Consider the following 15798-nt stretch of genomic DNA (forward strand, 5'->3'; position numbering starts at 1 on the left):
GACAAGAGAGGTGAAGTCAGTCGATCCGGCCATCGTAAGAAGTCAGACCCGAGTATCAACCATGTCCCTGATCTGAGCCCGAGTTGGAATACATATCCCTTCTCTTTATCCATATGTCACCAAATTGACCAGGCCTTGACCCCGCTCGCCTTTCGCGCGCTCTCCCTCCCTCTCCACCACCGCCACTCTCGCCGCTGACAGGACCTCCTCTTGCCTATCTACTCACCTCACCTCAACTCACGACCGTCGAGAGGCAATCCATTGCCGTGTCATCACACAATCAGACAACTTGTCTGGGACGTTCACGACGCCATGTTCGGCACATACCCCGCCTTGGGTGAGTTTAGCATTTCCATCATTTCCATTTGGCCCGATCAGTGCCAGCTGTTGCCATGTCTTTCTACCTGAGCGACGAAGGAGACAACTCGGCTACTTCCTACGCCAGAGTCAATTCTGCAGCCTCTGCAGCCTCGCCTTCTTCAGCATGAGACGCGTGTAGACTTTCCAGGTCTCTTCTTTTTTCTCTTCACTACCTCAACACCCCCTCCCGTCCCTTCAACCGCCCCTTTTCTCACTTACCTAAACACAAATTCCGTCGTTCAACGCCATGGATGCCTCACCGATGTCCAAACATAAGCACGCAAGCTATTCATGCCGTCACGTCTCGCGATCCTGCAACAGGAACACGCCCCTCCCGTGCCTGATCTGCTTCGGTTCTTTGGCGCCCTCTCCTTGGCGGACCGCCCGCGGGGTCGCACAGGCCCGGCCCCATCCACCTCCGCCGCCCGAAAGCATCACACACATCACTGATCAGGCCTTCAGCCAATCAAATCCCCGAGATCGCCTTGCCCTCTTACACACTTCTCATGTCTTGTGCCGTCAAAGCTGCTGTCACATTCATATATCCATCCAAAGATCGAAGAACATGTCATCCTAACTATGGTCCCCTAGCAAATCTGCCAACAGGTGTCAAGGTCGACCCAAAGGATGTGCCCCCTCCAACGCCTGTCACCCTTCCTCAAAGCCGACCCCAACTACACGCCCCCTCGGCGCCAACCGATCAAGCGAAGCCACTGACTTCAATCCTGCAAAATGTATATCGCCCCGGAGACGTCACATCCGCCATCTTTGACGCCTTGGGCATACATCTCATCCCGGACACCCCTCCCGCAGACCTTTTCCCGGACTCGACTTACCTGCCCAGCTTTGAGGGATGGGACCGGCTCTCCCCAGATGAAGCACGTGAGAAGAATGCAGAGACGCGCAACGTTCTGAACAACGGCGTCCAGTCCCCTGGCTGTCAGACCTATCTCGATCGTAAGCGTGAGCTGTCTCATTCCAATGAAGATGCCTTCCGAACAGTAAGGCGCATTCCCGCGCCCAAGGGCCAGCAGCAGGCACGCCTTGGCAACTCGTACGAGTTTTTCAGATGCCTCGAGGCCTTCACTACTTACTGGGACGATACGTCCAACCCTTCAAAGCCCCTCGAAGAGACGGGAGACAAGACCGTCGTTGATGCGGACAAGTCTGAGCGGGACAACCCGCAGACCCCGGGCCACCAGCGTGTCATCCGCACCTCAGCCGGCTCATCAATGCCTGGCGAGTATCGCCAGAGCCTTCTGACAGCCTTTCTCAAGCTCGTGGCATATGACTTTGGTTGCAACGTTTCAGCTCCCCGAACCGAGCCCCGTCTGCACATTACAGCCGCACCCTCCCCTTCGCAGTCCTCCAAGTGTCAGGTTGAACCACTGGCCCCGAGAAGCTCCTATTTTGCTTCTGGGTGTACCTTCATCTTCCGCACACCCAGGACGCGTGAAGCTGCTCGCCAAGGTGTGGTGGAAGGTCCCCTGGCGGCCGTCTCTGCTCGCGCAACCACGTCCTTCGAAAACGAAAACGACCAGGCCATCGACTTGGCTCGTGAACTGGTAGCTGCCCTCGTCACGGCGCAGCACCGTGCGAGAGAGGGCAAGACAGAGAAGCGGTTTGGTGAAGGTGCTTGGTGGGCTACCAAGCCTCGTTGGGGAGGAGGCTCTGGGGGCCCTATCGGCCGGGAGGTTGAGAGGGATGCCATTCAGGGCGACAAGGATAACGTCGACGCTGAGACGGGTCAGCCCGCCAGCAAACGACCGCGCAAAAACATGTCCATCTACGACAACTATCGTATGATCCGCCCGCCCTCGGCCAGCTGGGACCGCAAGACTCGCTACGAGGCCATTGGCAAGGTCAAAGGAGCTGGCTACGACGACATTTATGTCATCAGCTCCTTGTTCCACCATGTTAGTATCCTGCGCGTGCGTGTGCCGGAGCGTCTTCTAGAGGTGCTCGAAGGCGCGGGCGAGGATGACACCCAGCGTAGGTGGGGCCAGGTTGAGGTGCGCCGCAGTCCCTGGTACGACTTTTTTGTCCTGGAACAGCGTATCGAGGCCATGAAGCTGGTGTGGTCCTTGATGGCCTGGCTCATGAGAAAAGAAAAGGAACCGGCCGAGAAGACGGAGGAGGACGTTAAGATGGCCGATGCATGAAGCATTTTTATTTTTTTGGCTAGCGAGTGTCCTTTGAAGCGGATAAATACCTTTCTCGGTACGGTGGATCGAACACGCGGCCGTTGTCACCAAGGCAGATTTCTATAGACTCGTTCCCCCGGCCCGTCATAATGATTGACCGTAGTGGTTCACTGGTGCTGTCTGGGATCATGGCTTGAACGGACCCGAATATCTAATGGTGTCGCGTCTCTAGCTGGATTTGCATGCCAATATGTAGCTCTATTGGTCTATTATTCTGTTTTCCCTCTCTCTCTCTCTCTCTCTCTCTTTGGACAAACGCCTTCCTTCTTCGATAACGAGACCATGACAATCCCGTCATTGGCCTGGCGTGTGAAGTTGCTAGGCCGTGAGACGATGAGCCAGGCCCAGGAGCTGCTGGCTCCGGCAACAGTCTGACCGAAAGGCGTCGTCACATACCTCGCTAGATGGTAAACACAACAAAAAAACTCCTCGTCGGCTCACGCTCCGCGTGCGACGTTTGCAGGGTGGCCTTGACGTCGTCTCACCGAGACGCCCATCCAGCCGTGGCAGGTCGGTAAGGGTTCCCGTTGATCGTCGAGGGGCGCAAACTGGCCTCCTTTCCTTTCTTAAAGACATGTTTCTGAAGAGTCAACGGCGGCCAACTTGACCAAATCGGTGTCTTCGGGGCGTGTCAGCCCATTCCGCTCCAAAAAAAACTACTAAAAAAAAACTCTAGTGTCTTTCATGACAGGTTGCGGGAAGGTGATAGCCGACTGACTGCTCGAACCAAGACGCGATGGCTGCCGGGGCAACTTGATGCATTCTTTTCGGCCTCCGGCTGTGGTTCATGTATATCAAACGATGACCAGGTGGACAGTACCTTGGACCGCGGCTTGCTTCATAGGCTAGCCTGGTGGTCTGGCTAACAGTGAAGAAGCCAGAATATAACGCACTTGTCCCTGAACGCGAAGCGTCGACACTGCGCCGGGTTGGCACGAGTGCTGGGAAACTAGACCCGACTCGCAGCTTCATTTCACGCTGGGGGTCATGATTGACGACGCACGACACAACACCGCAAAGCAGACGACCAAGGCACCCCAAGGGAGGCCCGCCGCGGTGCATGCCCTTGCATGGAGATCACCCGAGAAGGAGTAGCGCAAGGCTCATGGCTGCATGCGTTGGGTAGGGAGGTTCCATCTTCGCGATCCGTCAGCTGAACGGGACAGAGTCCTGCGAGCCGCGGGTTTCCCACTGGCCCTCCAGGCTTTGAGCACAAGGAAGAGGCGGTTGAACTTGACGGAGAGTGCCTGGCTGTGGACGAGACACCGCCGCCTGCGCCATTGCCTAGCATGCCGTCGCATACTTCGGTCTTCGCCGCGGCGCCACGCTGCTGAACTTCATTACATTCTGCCAGATTCCCTGTGCGGTTGGGTCATGATGTTGAGGGGCATGGGCTCGCGACATCGATCGGGGGGGTGTTCAGCAGACGCATCGGTCAGAGATGCTGTACAGAAGCAGTACTCTATTACGGGGGCTGAAAGCCTAGAGACAAACAAGTCTCTAGGGGGTCCGCGCCAAGTCGATGGTATTAGATGTGACTGCATCGGATTCCGGGATGGGTGTCTTTCGCAGGCTTCCCAAGACACCGCTAAGGTGACAATGTGGTCTGGCTGGCAGCCTCTACGAAGACGGCAATTCGTATAGACAGCATTGGAGACTCCTAGGGGAAGTTTACTCCGAGACTCAACTCTGGAGCATTTCAAGGCACATAATCTTGCAGGACACGTGAAGCACAAGCAAATCGAAATCTAGCCGGAATGCGGAAGGATACCAGAGCCTCAAATAAATGGGGGCCAAATGTCCATGTGGCTTGTCAACGTCGTGAGGGCTTGCCATAAGCTCTGACGCCATACCTTATCGTCGGCTAGACAGCGCTTGCTATGTCTGATATTCAGGGGAGGCGCCACGAGGCCACGAGGCGTCGATATAGCATCCCAAGGTCTTGGGGCGATGCATGCGGTAAGTAATGGCCCTCTCATCGCGGGTCAAGCAGTCCCAGGGGGTTGGCGCCATGCCGCCATGCACCGGAGGCTTGGTACCAGACGGCTCAGAGGCTTAATAAATGCTATGCAGCCGCCTCAACGTTGAATTCTAGCTCGTGTCGGCGTCCTCTCGTAAGTTGATGGCTTGATATCCAATCAATCGGACTAGCGTCCATGCACGGCAACAGCCGCCAATGCGTTCAGAGACATTACCTTGTGCTTCTTGTTGGGTTGCCAGTCCAAAGATGGCGTCTTCTGCAATATGAACATGGTTCCTTCTGACACATTGAGGCTCCTTCACCGTCATTGGAGGTTGTTCATACGTCTCGGTTCGTTAAGACAATGCGATCGAGACGTCTTTAAGAGAACGGAGGCATCATAGGCGTGGCACTTTGTGTAGCGAGTTGTCGTCGAAACATCAAAGACATACATCTGCAGTCGATATGGCCCGTGCAATTGAGGTTGTCTTAGACAGGCGGTTGGGATTCGAATTTGAATAGTTTAGATGCCGAGGTCGCTTCTGGACCCCAAGTTGCTCCGATCGAAGGGTCCACGGATCAGGATGAGGAACGACTGTCATTCGCCGGGATCCGGTCGTGTCCCTGTCGGTCAGGTGCGCCACAGTGATCGGCAATCCCGTAACCTTACCTGATTGGGATCGGGGATTAATGGGGTGCGTACTTTGGCTCCTGTCAACCACAGATGTCGTATCTTTAATTTCTCGTGGCGTTGGTGGCGGCGAGCCAAGTGCACGAATAGCTTAAATGGGGGAAAACACACCCTCGCCCGTCGTGAACAGCGCATCCGTCACTATCGACACCATTCTCTACTAGATTCTGCGCCAGTAAAACTCCGTGAGACAAAAGCAAGACTGAGTGTGTATGAAGTTGCGAACAGATCTCTTAATGGCATGGAAGCGGTGTTGTGGGTGTTCTGCTGGTGGAATATGGCTCCAGGTTACAGGCTCTCCGCGAAAGGCAGGGGATATGGCCAACTCCGGACCGCAACTAGGGTGCCGGTATCAGTCTGCGGGCCGTCCTGAAGATGGGTACGATGCTTCTGCTTTCCATGGCCTGTGGTTGGCCCAGCTCCCAGAATTGCCAATCTGTCCAGCGATGGATGATGCCGCTGGGGATGAAGCGATGTAGCACCAGTTTGTTGAGCCAGTCAGGGGCCGGATCTGGACCATATTCAATGTGGCCAGCGCTAGGAGCCGAGATTAGCACGTCGTTTCCGACAGAGCCGCTCAACCGCTATTGCAAGGCGGATGGCCTAACCGCGCAGAGGTAGCCGGCCGCCGAACCGTAGCCTCAACTCTGGCGATTCCACAAGGCGTTTTTTGTTCTTGTATTTTTGGGCGATGGCCAAGCCAGCGCATTGTATGGCCCGATTGACGCGAGACGGCGCCTAGGCTGTCGTCTCGCGCAGGTAGCGCGGCACAGCCATGATTGATCAGCGCAGAGCCGTCATCGCTGGCGGCAGTCCCTCAGCTGGACTAGGGGAGAGGTTCAGCGGGACCGGGTGGGGAGTCTGGTAATACCAGGGTTAAGAACAAGGCTAAGACGTGAGGGCGAAGAGGAACGTCGATTGAGACAAGCGCGCTCCGAAGCTGTGGAGAGGGAGGGCGAGGCGGTGTTTCACGCGCGACTTGGAAGTGCTTGGTACGATTCCGTTTTGGTGACTTCTGCCGAGACTGACTGGCTGGTCCAGGTCGGGGTCGAGTTGGAAACGTGGAGTTGAGTTTTGCAAAAGTTACATTCACAGACGTTTTGAGTGGAGGGGCGCTGCGGCTGACGACGGCGCAGGGACCGAGGATCGCAAAAGGAATGCGAAGACTCTGCGTCTGCTTCTGAACGATGGATATCGCCGTCGCCATCGTCGCCGCGGGGCGTCTGAGAGACTACCTTGGGGTAGATTGCCATGGAAGAACGTCGCCAGCCCAAGGCCGGAGACATGACGACGATGCAGAAAAAAACCCGACCGCCGCACATGGCATGGCAGGAACGATGGAACCGAACCCAGTTACCCAGGAAGGTGGAGAGTTGCAACACCGCCATGTCACAGGTGACAAGACAAGCCACATGGACACATATCGTGGTACACACCCGCGACCAATGATACTTTCAGGGACCCAGCATTGCATCGTGGCATCGCAGGAGTTTAGTGATGCCCGTACCAGACGAGGCCTAGCGTCGTTAGCTCTGCCCCCCACTTCTCGGCTCTCACCGGGAGCAGGATGGCGCTGATATGGCTCGTGCCCGTGGCTGATGTCTGCACCAACAGCACCTCCCCCCCCCCGCCCTTGTTTTGCTTAGCTAAAGACCACCCGCTATCTACGATACCCGTCGCCTTGGTCAGGCAAACACAAAGTCTGCACAGAATTTGGGGTTGGGGGAGGGGGGAAACAACACACGACCCAGGGCTAACAGACAAGCAAGTACTCGGATCCACCTCCGCTAGCAAAAGACTCCTGGGCATCGAGGCCGTGTCTGCCGTCTCCTGCCGTCCCTTCCGTTTAAGCCCAATAGCCATCGTGCGTCCCTTCTGCCACATGCCATCGCCTCCCTCGGCGCCTACGACGACTGAGCCAGCATTACGTAGTCCGGGCTGTTAACTGCTCTGACTCTGTGTACCTCCACTTTAAAACCACTTTCACGTTGTTTCTCGCACGTCAGCAACCCCCGCCAAACAGTTGTATCACACCCGACAACCTTACCTTACCTATCCGTACCTAAGCTCGAACCCCTCCACCACCGCAACGCCGCGGCGCATCTCACGGTCCCTTGCCCACCACCTCCTTATCCGCCAGCACATTCTATTTGCATTCCTCACTCCTCACTCCTCACTTCCCCTACCCGAACACTCCGCTTGCTACCTCTCTACGTTTCTTGTCACTCGCCTCAGCTCCGGCAACTCAAGGTCGCAGTGCATCGTTGCCGTTTCTACTACTGCCACCCCCGACTCACACCTTCTCCCCTTCGCGCTAGCTCCGCAACTACCTACTCCGTACCGCCGACTCTCTCCTTCTGCCGAAGACAACCTCTGCCCCAATCCGTCCAAAAGCCCGATTCTCAATCATCAGAAAGAGTCAGCTAGCAGGGCCCCTAGCCACCCTTGCTGCATGGTCCGTCTGCTGGTCTAGCATAGTTACTCAACTAGTCCTGGTCCTCGTGCTGGTAAATTTGTTTACGCTGCTTAAGCCGTTTTCGCCCTCCCGGAAGGCTGACTCTGCTCTTTAGGTTACCAAGCTAGCCTCGATACCTAAGCACGCGCATTCTCGTCCCGTACTTGTACCTCAACTCTACACCCCTCGCTACTATCCACTGTCTCTCGATCTCGCGACAACCGCACACCGGCGTCGTCGCCCGTCTATAAAGAAGTCCGGTCCCCGAACGCTCCTGCTGCCACCACCTCTATCTCTCTAGACCATCTCGTCGACCTAGAAGCTTTACCGCCCACGGCGTGCTGGCCTTTGGTCGCCGAAAACACCCAGACCGAGTCTGTATACAGCCTCATCGTCGCGACAACATGTCAGGATACCCAGGTCAATATGGAGGATACCAAGGCGGCCCCCCACCGCAGCAACAATACGCGCCTTCTGGCAGCTACTATCCGTACGATCGCCGACCTTCTCTCGCGCGCACGCTCTCAAATGCTAACATCGAGGACATGAAGTCCACCGCAGCAAGGATATAATGGATACCCCCCCGCAGGATCGGGATACGGCTACCAACAGCCGTCGCCTCAACCCTATGGTTACAACCAGGTACGGCTGGCCTCCAGCGTCGTTCGAATCTCGACAGCTAACTTCGGCTTCAGCCTCCTCCCCCACAGCAATACGGCGGGTACCAGCAGCCTCCGCAGCCCAATTACAACAACCGCCCAGGTGAGTTTAGGAGTTTGCACCTTATTGTTAAAGAAGCTTGCGGTGCTGACAAGTTCGTCATCAGGAGTGCCGACAGTGAATTCGAATGCGTACATGCACGGAAATAACCACGCTCCTCCTCCGCCGCCGTCCGCTCCGCAGCAATTCGGACATGGCGCGCCCAACGGATATGCCTTTCAGTACTCCAACTGCACAGGTCGGAGAAAGGCACTGCTGATTGGAATCAACTACTTTGGCCAGCGCGGCCAACTGCGCGGATGCATCAACGATGTCAAAAACATGTCGGCATACCTGGTTGACCGTTTTGGATATAAGCGGGAGGACATGGTCATTCTTACTGATGACCAGCAAAACCCAATGAGCCAGCCTACAAAACAGAACCTTCTGAGAGCCATGCACTGGCTGGTCAAGGACGCGAGACCCAACGACTCTCTCTTCTTTCACTACTCAGGTAAGCCATATTAGAGCAACGGCGTCCGCTTTCAGAGGCTGACCCCCGCAGGCCATGGCGGGCAAACAAAGGATCTCGACGGCGACGAGCCTGATGGGTATGACGAAGTCATATATCCTGTGGACTTCCGCCAAACCGGTCATATCACGGACGACGAGATGCACAGGATCATGGTGAAGCCTCTACAGGCTGGCGTGAGACTCACCGCCATTTTCGATTCTTGCCATTCGGGTACTGCTCTCGATCTGCCTTACATTTACTCAACCCAAGGCATTCTCAAAGAACCCAACCTTGCCAAGGAGGCTGGCCAAGGACTTCTCGGCGTCATTTCGTCATACAGTCAAGGCGACCTTGGCGGTGTTGCAAGCAATATTATGGGCTTTTTCAAGAAGGCCACCACCGGCGATGATGCATACAACCGCACAATGGCTACCAAGACATCACCTGCCGACGTAATCATGCTGTCTGGAAGCAAAGACGACCAAACTTCGTATGCAAACCCTTTCTTTCCTTTTCCGTGATACCCCTCTTTATCTCATAATTCAGCATGGGGGAAGTCATACTGTATGGAGCTTGGGCTCAAAGTTGTTGCCTCTCCTGGCGAGATGGCTTGTTCTTGCAGGTGGAAGCAAAAGCATGGAGTCGGGGGTTTCCCCAGGAAAAGTAGACCCTGGGACATTTACACTTTGTAATTCGGTGTCTGTGTAAAGCAGGCCCGCGATACTTTTCAAACGCTCTAGAGCCAAGTGCAACCTACCAACGGTTGCGTTTTGTTTCTAGAGCAACGAGTCACGTTGGAACTACCTTGAACCACAAGTGTGGTAACGGGGGACTAGAGTCGTGCCAGCGTCCTCCTGTAAGACTGCAGAGTTGGATTTGACATCTGCTAACATTAATTACCAGGGCCGATGCAACGATCGCTGCTCAAGCCACCGGCGCAATGTCGTGGGCTTTCATCACCGCTCTCAAGAAGAACCCCCAGCAGAGTTACGTGCAACTCCTCAATAGCATCCGAGACGAACTTGCGACTCGTTACACGCAGAAGCCTCAGCTGTCATGCAGCCACCCTTTGAGTATGTGTCTTTGAAATGCCACATGTATCGTTCCATGTCACTAACCTTGCAGATACCAACCTCCTATTCATCGTATAATTATACCCTTGTGTGTAAACGGCCGGTCCGCCCTGTACATGTCATAATCCCCTACTTTGGCCTCACAACCATGAATATCAGGGCTCGGTAAACTTAGGTAAGACACGGATGTCATCATTGGAAAGGGAACGGTTGGGCTGGCAAACAAAATAACGATTTTGATTTGGGGTGTTACTTTGTTTGAAAGGTTCAAAGTCTGGGTTAAGGAGTCTGTCTGTCGTGTTGCTCTCTTGCTGTCCTGGTCCTTTACTGCTCCATTTGCTCCAATAACGCTGAGATGCTCAGTTTCTTGCCTTGACTAGCTCTCCAAAAATGGATTTCAATAAAAGCTACTGTCACCGCATCGGGACAGTCACGAGAAAGGGGTATTCAATATTTGCTGCATACGGAAAGCGCTGTACACGTATCTGGATGCGCTGCGATCCTGTGTTGGTCTAGCGCGCGTCCCACTCGGCTTAGGACGCCTCCTGCACCGGGCAACGTGGAACGAGAACGATTACTTCAGTTGAGGTACTCATGTCCTATGCAATCTATTCGTCATGCCGTGCTGTATGATAGAAACCCAGACAAGTAAACAACTCATGATGAATCCAGACTCCTATTTGTCCCCGTTCCCCTTGGGCCCTGTCCAATTAACCAATCAACAAACAACGGGAAAAGCTACGACTTCTCTCGAGACGCCAATCCCCATGTGTATAGCAACGTTTGATAGGCCACCAACAGTCATTCAGAGACGTCCGTCCCTCCAATCATCCCCCTGTTCACCCTCCCTCTCTCCCTTCCTTCATCCCAATCCTGTCCTGTCCTGCCCTAGCCTGTTGTTGATCCTTCTCCAAAAACGCGAGTGATAAAAACTCCAGAGAAGGGTCTGGATGGTGGCAACTCCTCCAAACCATGTATCCTTTTCGTTTCCGCTCGCTGCCGCTACAACATCAAAAGGTAATGCAGCAAAAAAAAAAAAAAAACAATGCAATATGTATGAAAGACTCTCCACACCGTTGCTCATCCAGATGCGTAGGCATGTCCGTGGAGAAGGAAAGTGTGGGTGACTGGGTATGAGTAGCTGGGTGCCGATTCATGCAGCAACATCTTCAGCTCGGTTGCGCCGCGGCCCAATGAGGAAACCGTTTCGCAGGCGAAACCACACTTGTCATCGCTCTTTCAAGACCGTCCTGGCTGTCCCGGACCTCTTGGAGAGACCGAGAAGCCGCTGTGGCCCCATTAGGCCGCGACATCGTCTGCCGACACCACCTTGAGCTGCTTCCGTCTCTTGGTCTTACGCATCTCGTCGACGCAGTTCGCTAGCCTCTGGCGTGTAGCCTCGTGCTTGGCCCAGTCACGCGCCGAGATGCGCATCCTGGCGATGAAGCGCGCCATCGTCGCCACCGTCTTGAGCGTCGGCCGGCCGGATGCCGTGGTGCCCTGCTTCTTCGCTGTCGCCGAGGACGGGGGTGGCAGGGCCTTGCGGCTGCCGAGAAGCTCGCAGCGGATCTGTTCGAGTTCGCGCAGCTGCGCCTTGTTGCTGTTTCGAGTGTTAGCCTCGCGAATTGCTACAGTCACTTAAGGGGCTTTGGGTATGTACGTACCATGCGTTGGCAATGTCAAGCTCCAGCTGCAAGAACTTCTTCGCGTACGCCGCGTCGGCGCGCATGCTGACCTCGCGCTTCCACCGCGCCTGCATCCACTCCATTTGCAGCGTCATACCGCGGAGCTCCTTGGTGTGTTTGGCTTCGGCATTCTCGGCGGCACGGATGACTGTCTCGAGCGCCTCATCCGTCTCCCTCATTCTCTCATCGGCGAAGCGGACTGCTTGTGGGTCTTTTTGTTCGGCAGCGGCAATCTTCTTGAGGTCCCTAATGTCCTTCTGCAACTTCTCTGCAGTCAGGCGATAGGCTGCCCGCTCACTGCGTGCCCTGTCTAGCTTCCGACGGAGGGAGCCTTCGGCGGCCATCAATGCATCAATGGTTTCTTGCTGCTGGATGACGTCGTGTTCAAGCGCGTCTGCCTCAGTCTGTGTTCTGCGAAGCATCTCCTGGAGATCTCTTCGTTCAGAAGAAGACATATTGTCGATGTTGTGGCGGCCGTGAGCCACAAGTTGCCGGTCTTGCTCTGCTCTCTCGAGTTTTTGCTTAAGTCGGCGGAGAGCCTTCTCGTGCAAAGCAGCAGCTTCCTCGGCATCCCGCTGAGCGTCCTCAAGGGCCTGCTCGAGAGCAAGCTTTTGGTCATCTAGATCGTCCAGCTGTGTTTGGAAGTCTCGCTCAAGTTGCGAGGCTCTGCGTTCGGCTTCGCGAGCCTTAGTCTTGAGTTCGTGGATCGACTGTTGTGCCGAAGATAGTTGGAAGCGTAGTTCGGACACTTCAGACTTCCTAGCCGAGGGGCTGGACGATGCAGGAGACATGACCAGTCGGGACATCTCAGCATCATGAGCTTTCCGTTCGAGCTCCGTGATTTGCTTCTTGAGACCTTTGACGACATCCTTGTGGGCTGCCTCCCTTTGAAGGTATTCCCGTTCCTTCTGCCGTGCCGTAGAGAGATCACGGCGAACGATGGATATTTCGCTATTGCCTTCACCGCTGTTAGCGGGAAGCTGTTGTGTCAATGCCAGCTGGTCCTCGTAGTCCTTGATACGCCGCTCAAGCTCACGGATGGTCCGTCGGGTGGCAACGGATTCATGGCCTTCAGAAGAAGATACCTCTCGTAGCTTGGCTTGAAGATGGCGGATCTCCTGGTTGAGGCGATCTTCCTCTTCGGCAGCCTTCTCGATCTCGTCCTCCAGCGACTTCTCGACTGACTGCATTTGCTCCATCAATGCGGCATTCTCGTCCTTGAGTCGCCGTACTTCGTTGTCGAGCTTCAGTTTTGACGTTCTCAAGTCTAGTCGCTCGCGGTCGATGCGCAGAGTTTCTTCGCCGTTTTGGTGTAGACGCTTCATCTCACTCTCGACCTCGTCGCGCTCCGCTCTTGCTTCGGCCAACGAGCTGCGTAAGGAATGCATCTCGAGGTTCAGGTTGGCGAGTTGGTCCTGGAGCGATTGTTTCTCCCGAGAGACCTTGTTCACCTGTACAGTGGACTCTGAGATCTGGGTCTGAAGCTGGTCCTGGAGCGACTCCTTCTCCCTGTTCAGCTTGGATACGAGTGATGTTGCCTCGTCGAGTTGAGCTCGAAGACGGTCGATCGTTTGATTCGACTTGGTGCTCTCTTGTGAGACCGAATCCGTCCCACGACGCAATTCATCCAGTTGCTGCCGTAAGCTGTCGCATTCTCTTCTTGCAGCTTCTACCTCCTCGCGAGAGTGTTCGGACTCTTCGTCCAGAGTCGTTTGGAGAACCTCCACTTCATCCTCCAACGCTTCGACCTTCTCCGTCTGCGCCTGGTAGTCCAACTGAGTCTGTCGGAGTTCGTCCTGAACCTGTGACAATTCGTCCCGGAGCTCAGTGAGCATGGCCTGACGAGACTCGAGATTATGCTGAAGGTCCTCAATTTGCCGAGTGAGCGATGTATGCTCATCTTTGTGCCGTTGGGCCTCACTCTCGAGTGCTTCTTGTAACCTTGACTCCTTGGTTGACAAGTTGCCTTCTGCTTCGCGTAGCTTCTCAATCGTCCTTTCCAGTCCAGCCGCCTTTTCCTCCGCCCGTTTGCGTTCTGACTCCAAAGTTTGGCGGTCTGTCTCCCATTTCTCACTGTCGTTGTCGTATAAGTTGTCCTTCTCGCGAATTTCGGCCTGGAGGTCAGAGATTTCATCGTTAAGCCTGTCGATTTCATCTCTGTATTGACCACGAATATCCCTTTCAATTTCCAATGCGTGGTCCCGTTCTTGGGTAAGGCTTTCTTCCAACTCATCAACGGATTTCTGAAGGCGTGCCACGTCACGTTGCAGAGAGGCAGACTCGCTCGTCAACGCCTCATGACGGCTCTGCAATAGGTTCTTCTCGTCTAGCCTAGATTGCAACTCCTGTTTGAGATCTTCCACCTGAGTCAATAGCGATTGCCGTTCTCGGTCGGAGAACTCCCGCTCTTGACGGCCCTCCTGCGCGATGCTCTTGAGGTTGTCTTTTTCTCTCGTCACTTCGGACAACTGCAGTTCGATTCTGGCGAGCTGAGACTGATGTTCCCGGTCTGCTGCTTCGCGTTCGCGACGGCTTTCCTTGGCAGCGGCCTTGAGACTGTCATTCTCCTTGATCGTTTCTGAGAGCTGCTTTTCGATATCAGCGAATCTAGCGTCTGCCTCCTCCAGCTCAGTCTGTAACCGTATAAGCTTTTCCTCCTTTTGGCGAGAGAGGCCTTTGGTGACCATGGATTTGTTCGCCAGTTCGTCTTGGAGTTCTTCCAAATCGCCCTTGGCCTGTTCCTTGTCCGCAATCGCCTGGTTGAGCTTGTCTTTCATGTCGTTGACTTGCTCCTCCAGCCGACGGACATTGGTTTCCAGCTCGTCGATGGTGTCTTTCGCTTCCTCCAAGTCGTCATTGGACTGCGCGTTCTGTTCGAGTTCAATCATTCGCCTTTGGGTATCCTTCATCTTGTCCTCCATTTCTTCCAGCTTCGTTTTGAGGTCGTCAATTTCGTCTTCGTGATCACCGAGCAAGCGCTCCTTTTCGCGAAGTTCTGCTTCCAGATCACCAATCTCGTCTTGCAGCTTGTCCACCTGACCTTGATCTTGTTGTCCCTGGTTCAGTTGGCGCTGCATGTCGTCCAGGTCCGCCTCTCTGTCTTCCAGGGCTTGCTGCAGGCGCTCAATCTCTGCCAGTTGTTTCTGGTCTGCGTACTTTCGCTTGGCTCTCTCCTGCAGTTCCATCATCTGTTGTCGGTAGCTCTCGAGATCCTTTTCCGCTGATGTAAGGTGCTTCTTGTACTTGTGAAGCTCCCTCTGCATGGTCACTTTATCGACCTTCAGCTCGGTATTCTCCTTTAAAGCCGCCTCACTGAAGCCAGGACCGGCCTTGCGGAGGGCTTCCTCGAGGAAATGGATCTTCAGCTTGAGACCAAAGTTCTCCTTCTCGATCTTATCGATTACGCTTTCCTGCTCCCGAAGCGACAATTGGTTCCCGTCCTGTAGAGGACCCTTTCCATCGCGTCGCGGAAGCACAACAAGCGGTGTAGAGGCAGTGCTAGTGCTGTCCACTTCGGGAAGGGGGGTACGATCCACGAACGAGCGAGACTGATACATGGAGGTGTCGATGTTGGGGATTGGTGTCATGTCCTCGTCGACTCTGCCGAGTGCGGGCGTGTTCGGCACGGCGCCATTCTCCTTGCCAGATCTACGGCGGATGCTGTTTCGCGTAGCCGACTTGAGCATAGGTGTGAACTCTGCTCCCCCAAGGCCGGCGGGCAGGTTTTTTCGGTCTGCGAAGGGTCCGCGACCGCGCGGGGTTCGAAGGTTGATACCCCCAGAGCGCCCGTTGCGCAACTGATGGAGCACATTATTTTCTTTCGCTGGAGGAGACTGGAACGACGCCTCTTGTGAAATATCGAAGTCGGGCTGTCTGCTGAGGTATGTCGCATCACCAATGTTTGTGCGCGGCGTGTCAAGGCCGCCAATGCCTGGTGCCACCATCTCGACCGCGTTCGACTTATAGAGGGGGGGAATCGGAGCGCGGATTAGGATTGCAATCTCGTGGTTGTGATCATGACAGTGGTTTGCTAGTCGTATATAGGAATGGCGTGCGCTGTTGCAATGAGGAGCAAGAAAACAAATGGCGTGACGTCGGCGAGGTTATAAGTTGTTTTGAGGTCGCGATAGCTCAGAGCCTTGTCGGTCGCAGTGTTG

At 54.9% G+C, this 15798-nt stretch overlaps 3 protein-coding genes across 3 annotated transcripts; 2 read left to right on the forward strand and 1 right to left on the reverse strand.

Annotated features, from left to right (window-relative positions):
- Positions 1-866: 866 nt before the first annotated feature.
- ColSpa_08622 (uncharacterized protein) lies at positions 867-2522 on the forward strand (the record flags this gene model as incomplete). Its single annotated transcript, XM_049274834.1, has 1 exon — positions 867-2522. One exon carries the CDS (start codon positions 867-869, stop codon positions 2520-2522), a length of 1656 nt encoding a protein of 551 aa, XP_049130791.1.
- Positions 2523-8074: 5552 nt separating this feature from the next.
- ColSpa_08623 (metacaspase-1) lies at positions 8075-10034 on the forward strand (the record flags this gene model as incomplete). Its single annotated transcript, XM_049274835.1, has 7 exons — positions 8075-8160; positions 8222-8312; positions 8381-8432; positions 8497-8883; positions 8935-9373; positions 9787-9956; positions 10009-10034. 7 exons carry the CDS (start codon positions 8075-8077, stop codon positions 10032-10034), a joined length of 1251 nt encoding a protein of 416 aa, XP_049130792.1.
- A 1221-nt stretch (positions 10035-11255) lies between these two features.
- Positions 11256-15585, reverse strand: ColSpa_08624 (myosin-11; the record flags this gene model as incomplete). Its single annotated transcript, XM_049274836.1, has 2 exons — positions 11256-11556; positions 11621-15585. 2 exons carry the CDS (start codon positions 15583-15585, stop codon positions 11256-11258), a joined length of 4266 nt encoding a protein of 1421 aa, XP_049130793.1.
- Between the last annotated feature and the right edge of the window lie 213 nt (positions 15586-15798).

Source organism: Colletotrichum spaethianum (assembly GCF_022836535.1).
Source record: "Colletotrichum spaethianum MAFF 239500 DNA, contig23, whole genome shotgun sequence".
Taxonomy (NCBI): Eukaryota; Fungi; Ascomycota; class Sordariomycetes; order Glomerellales; family Glomerellaceae; genus Colletotrichum; species Colletotrichum spaethianum.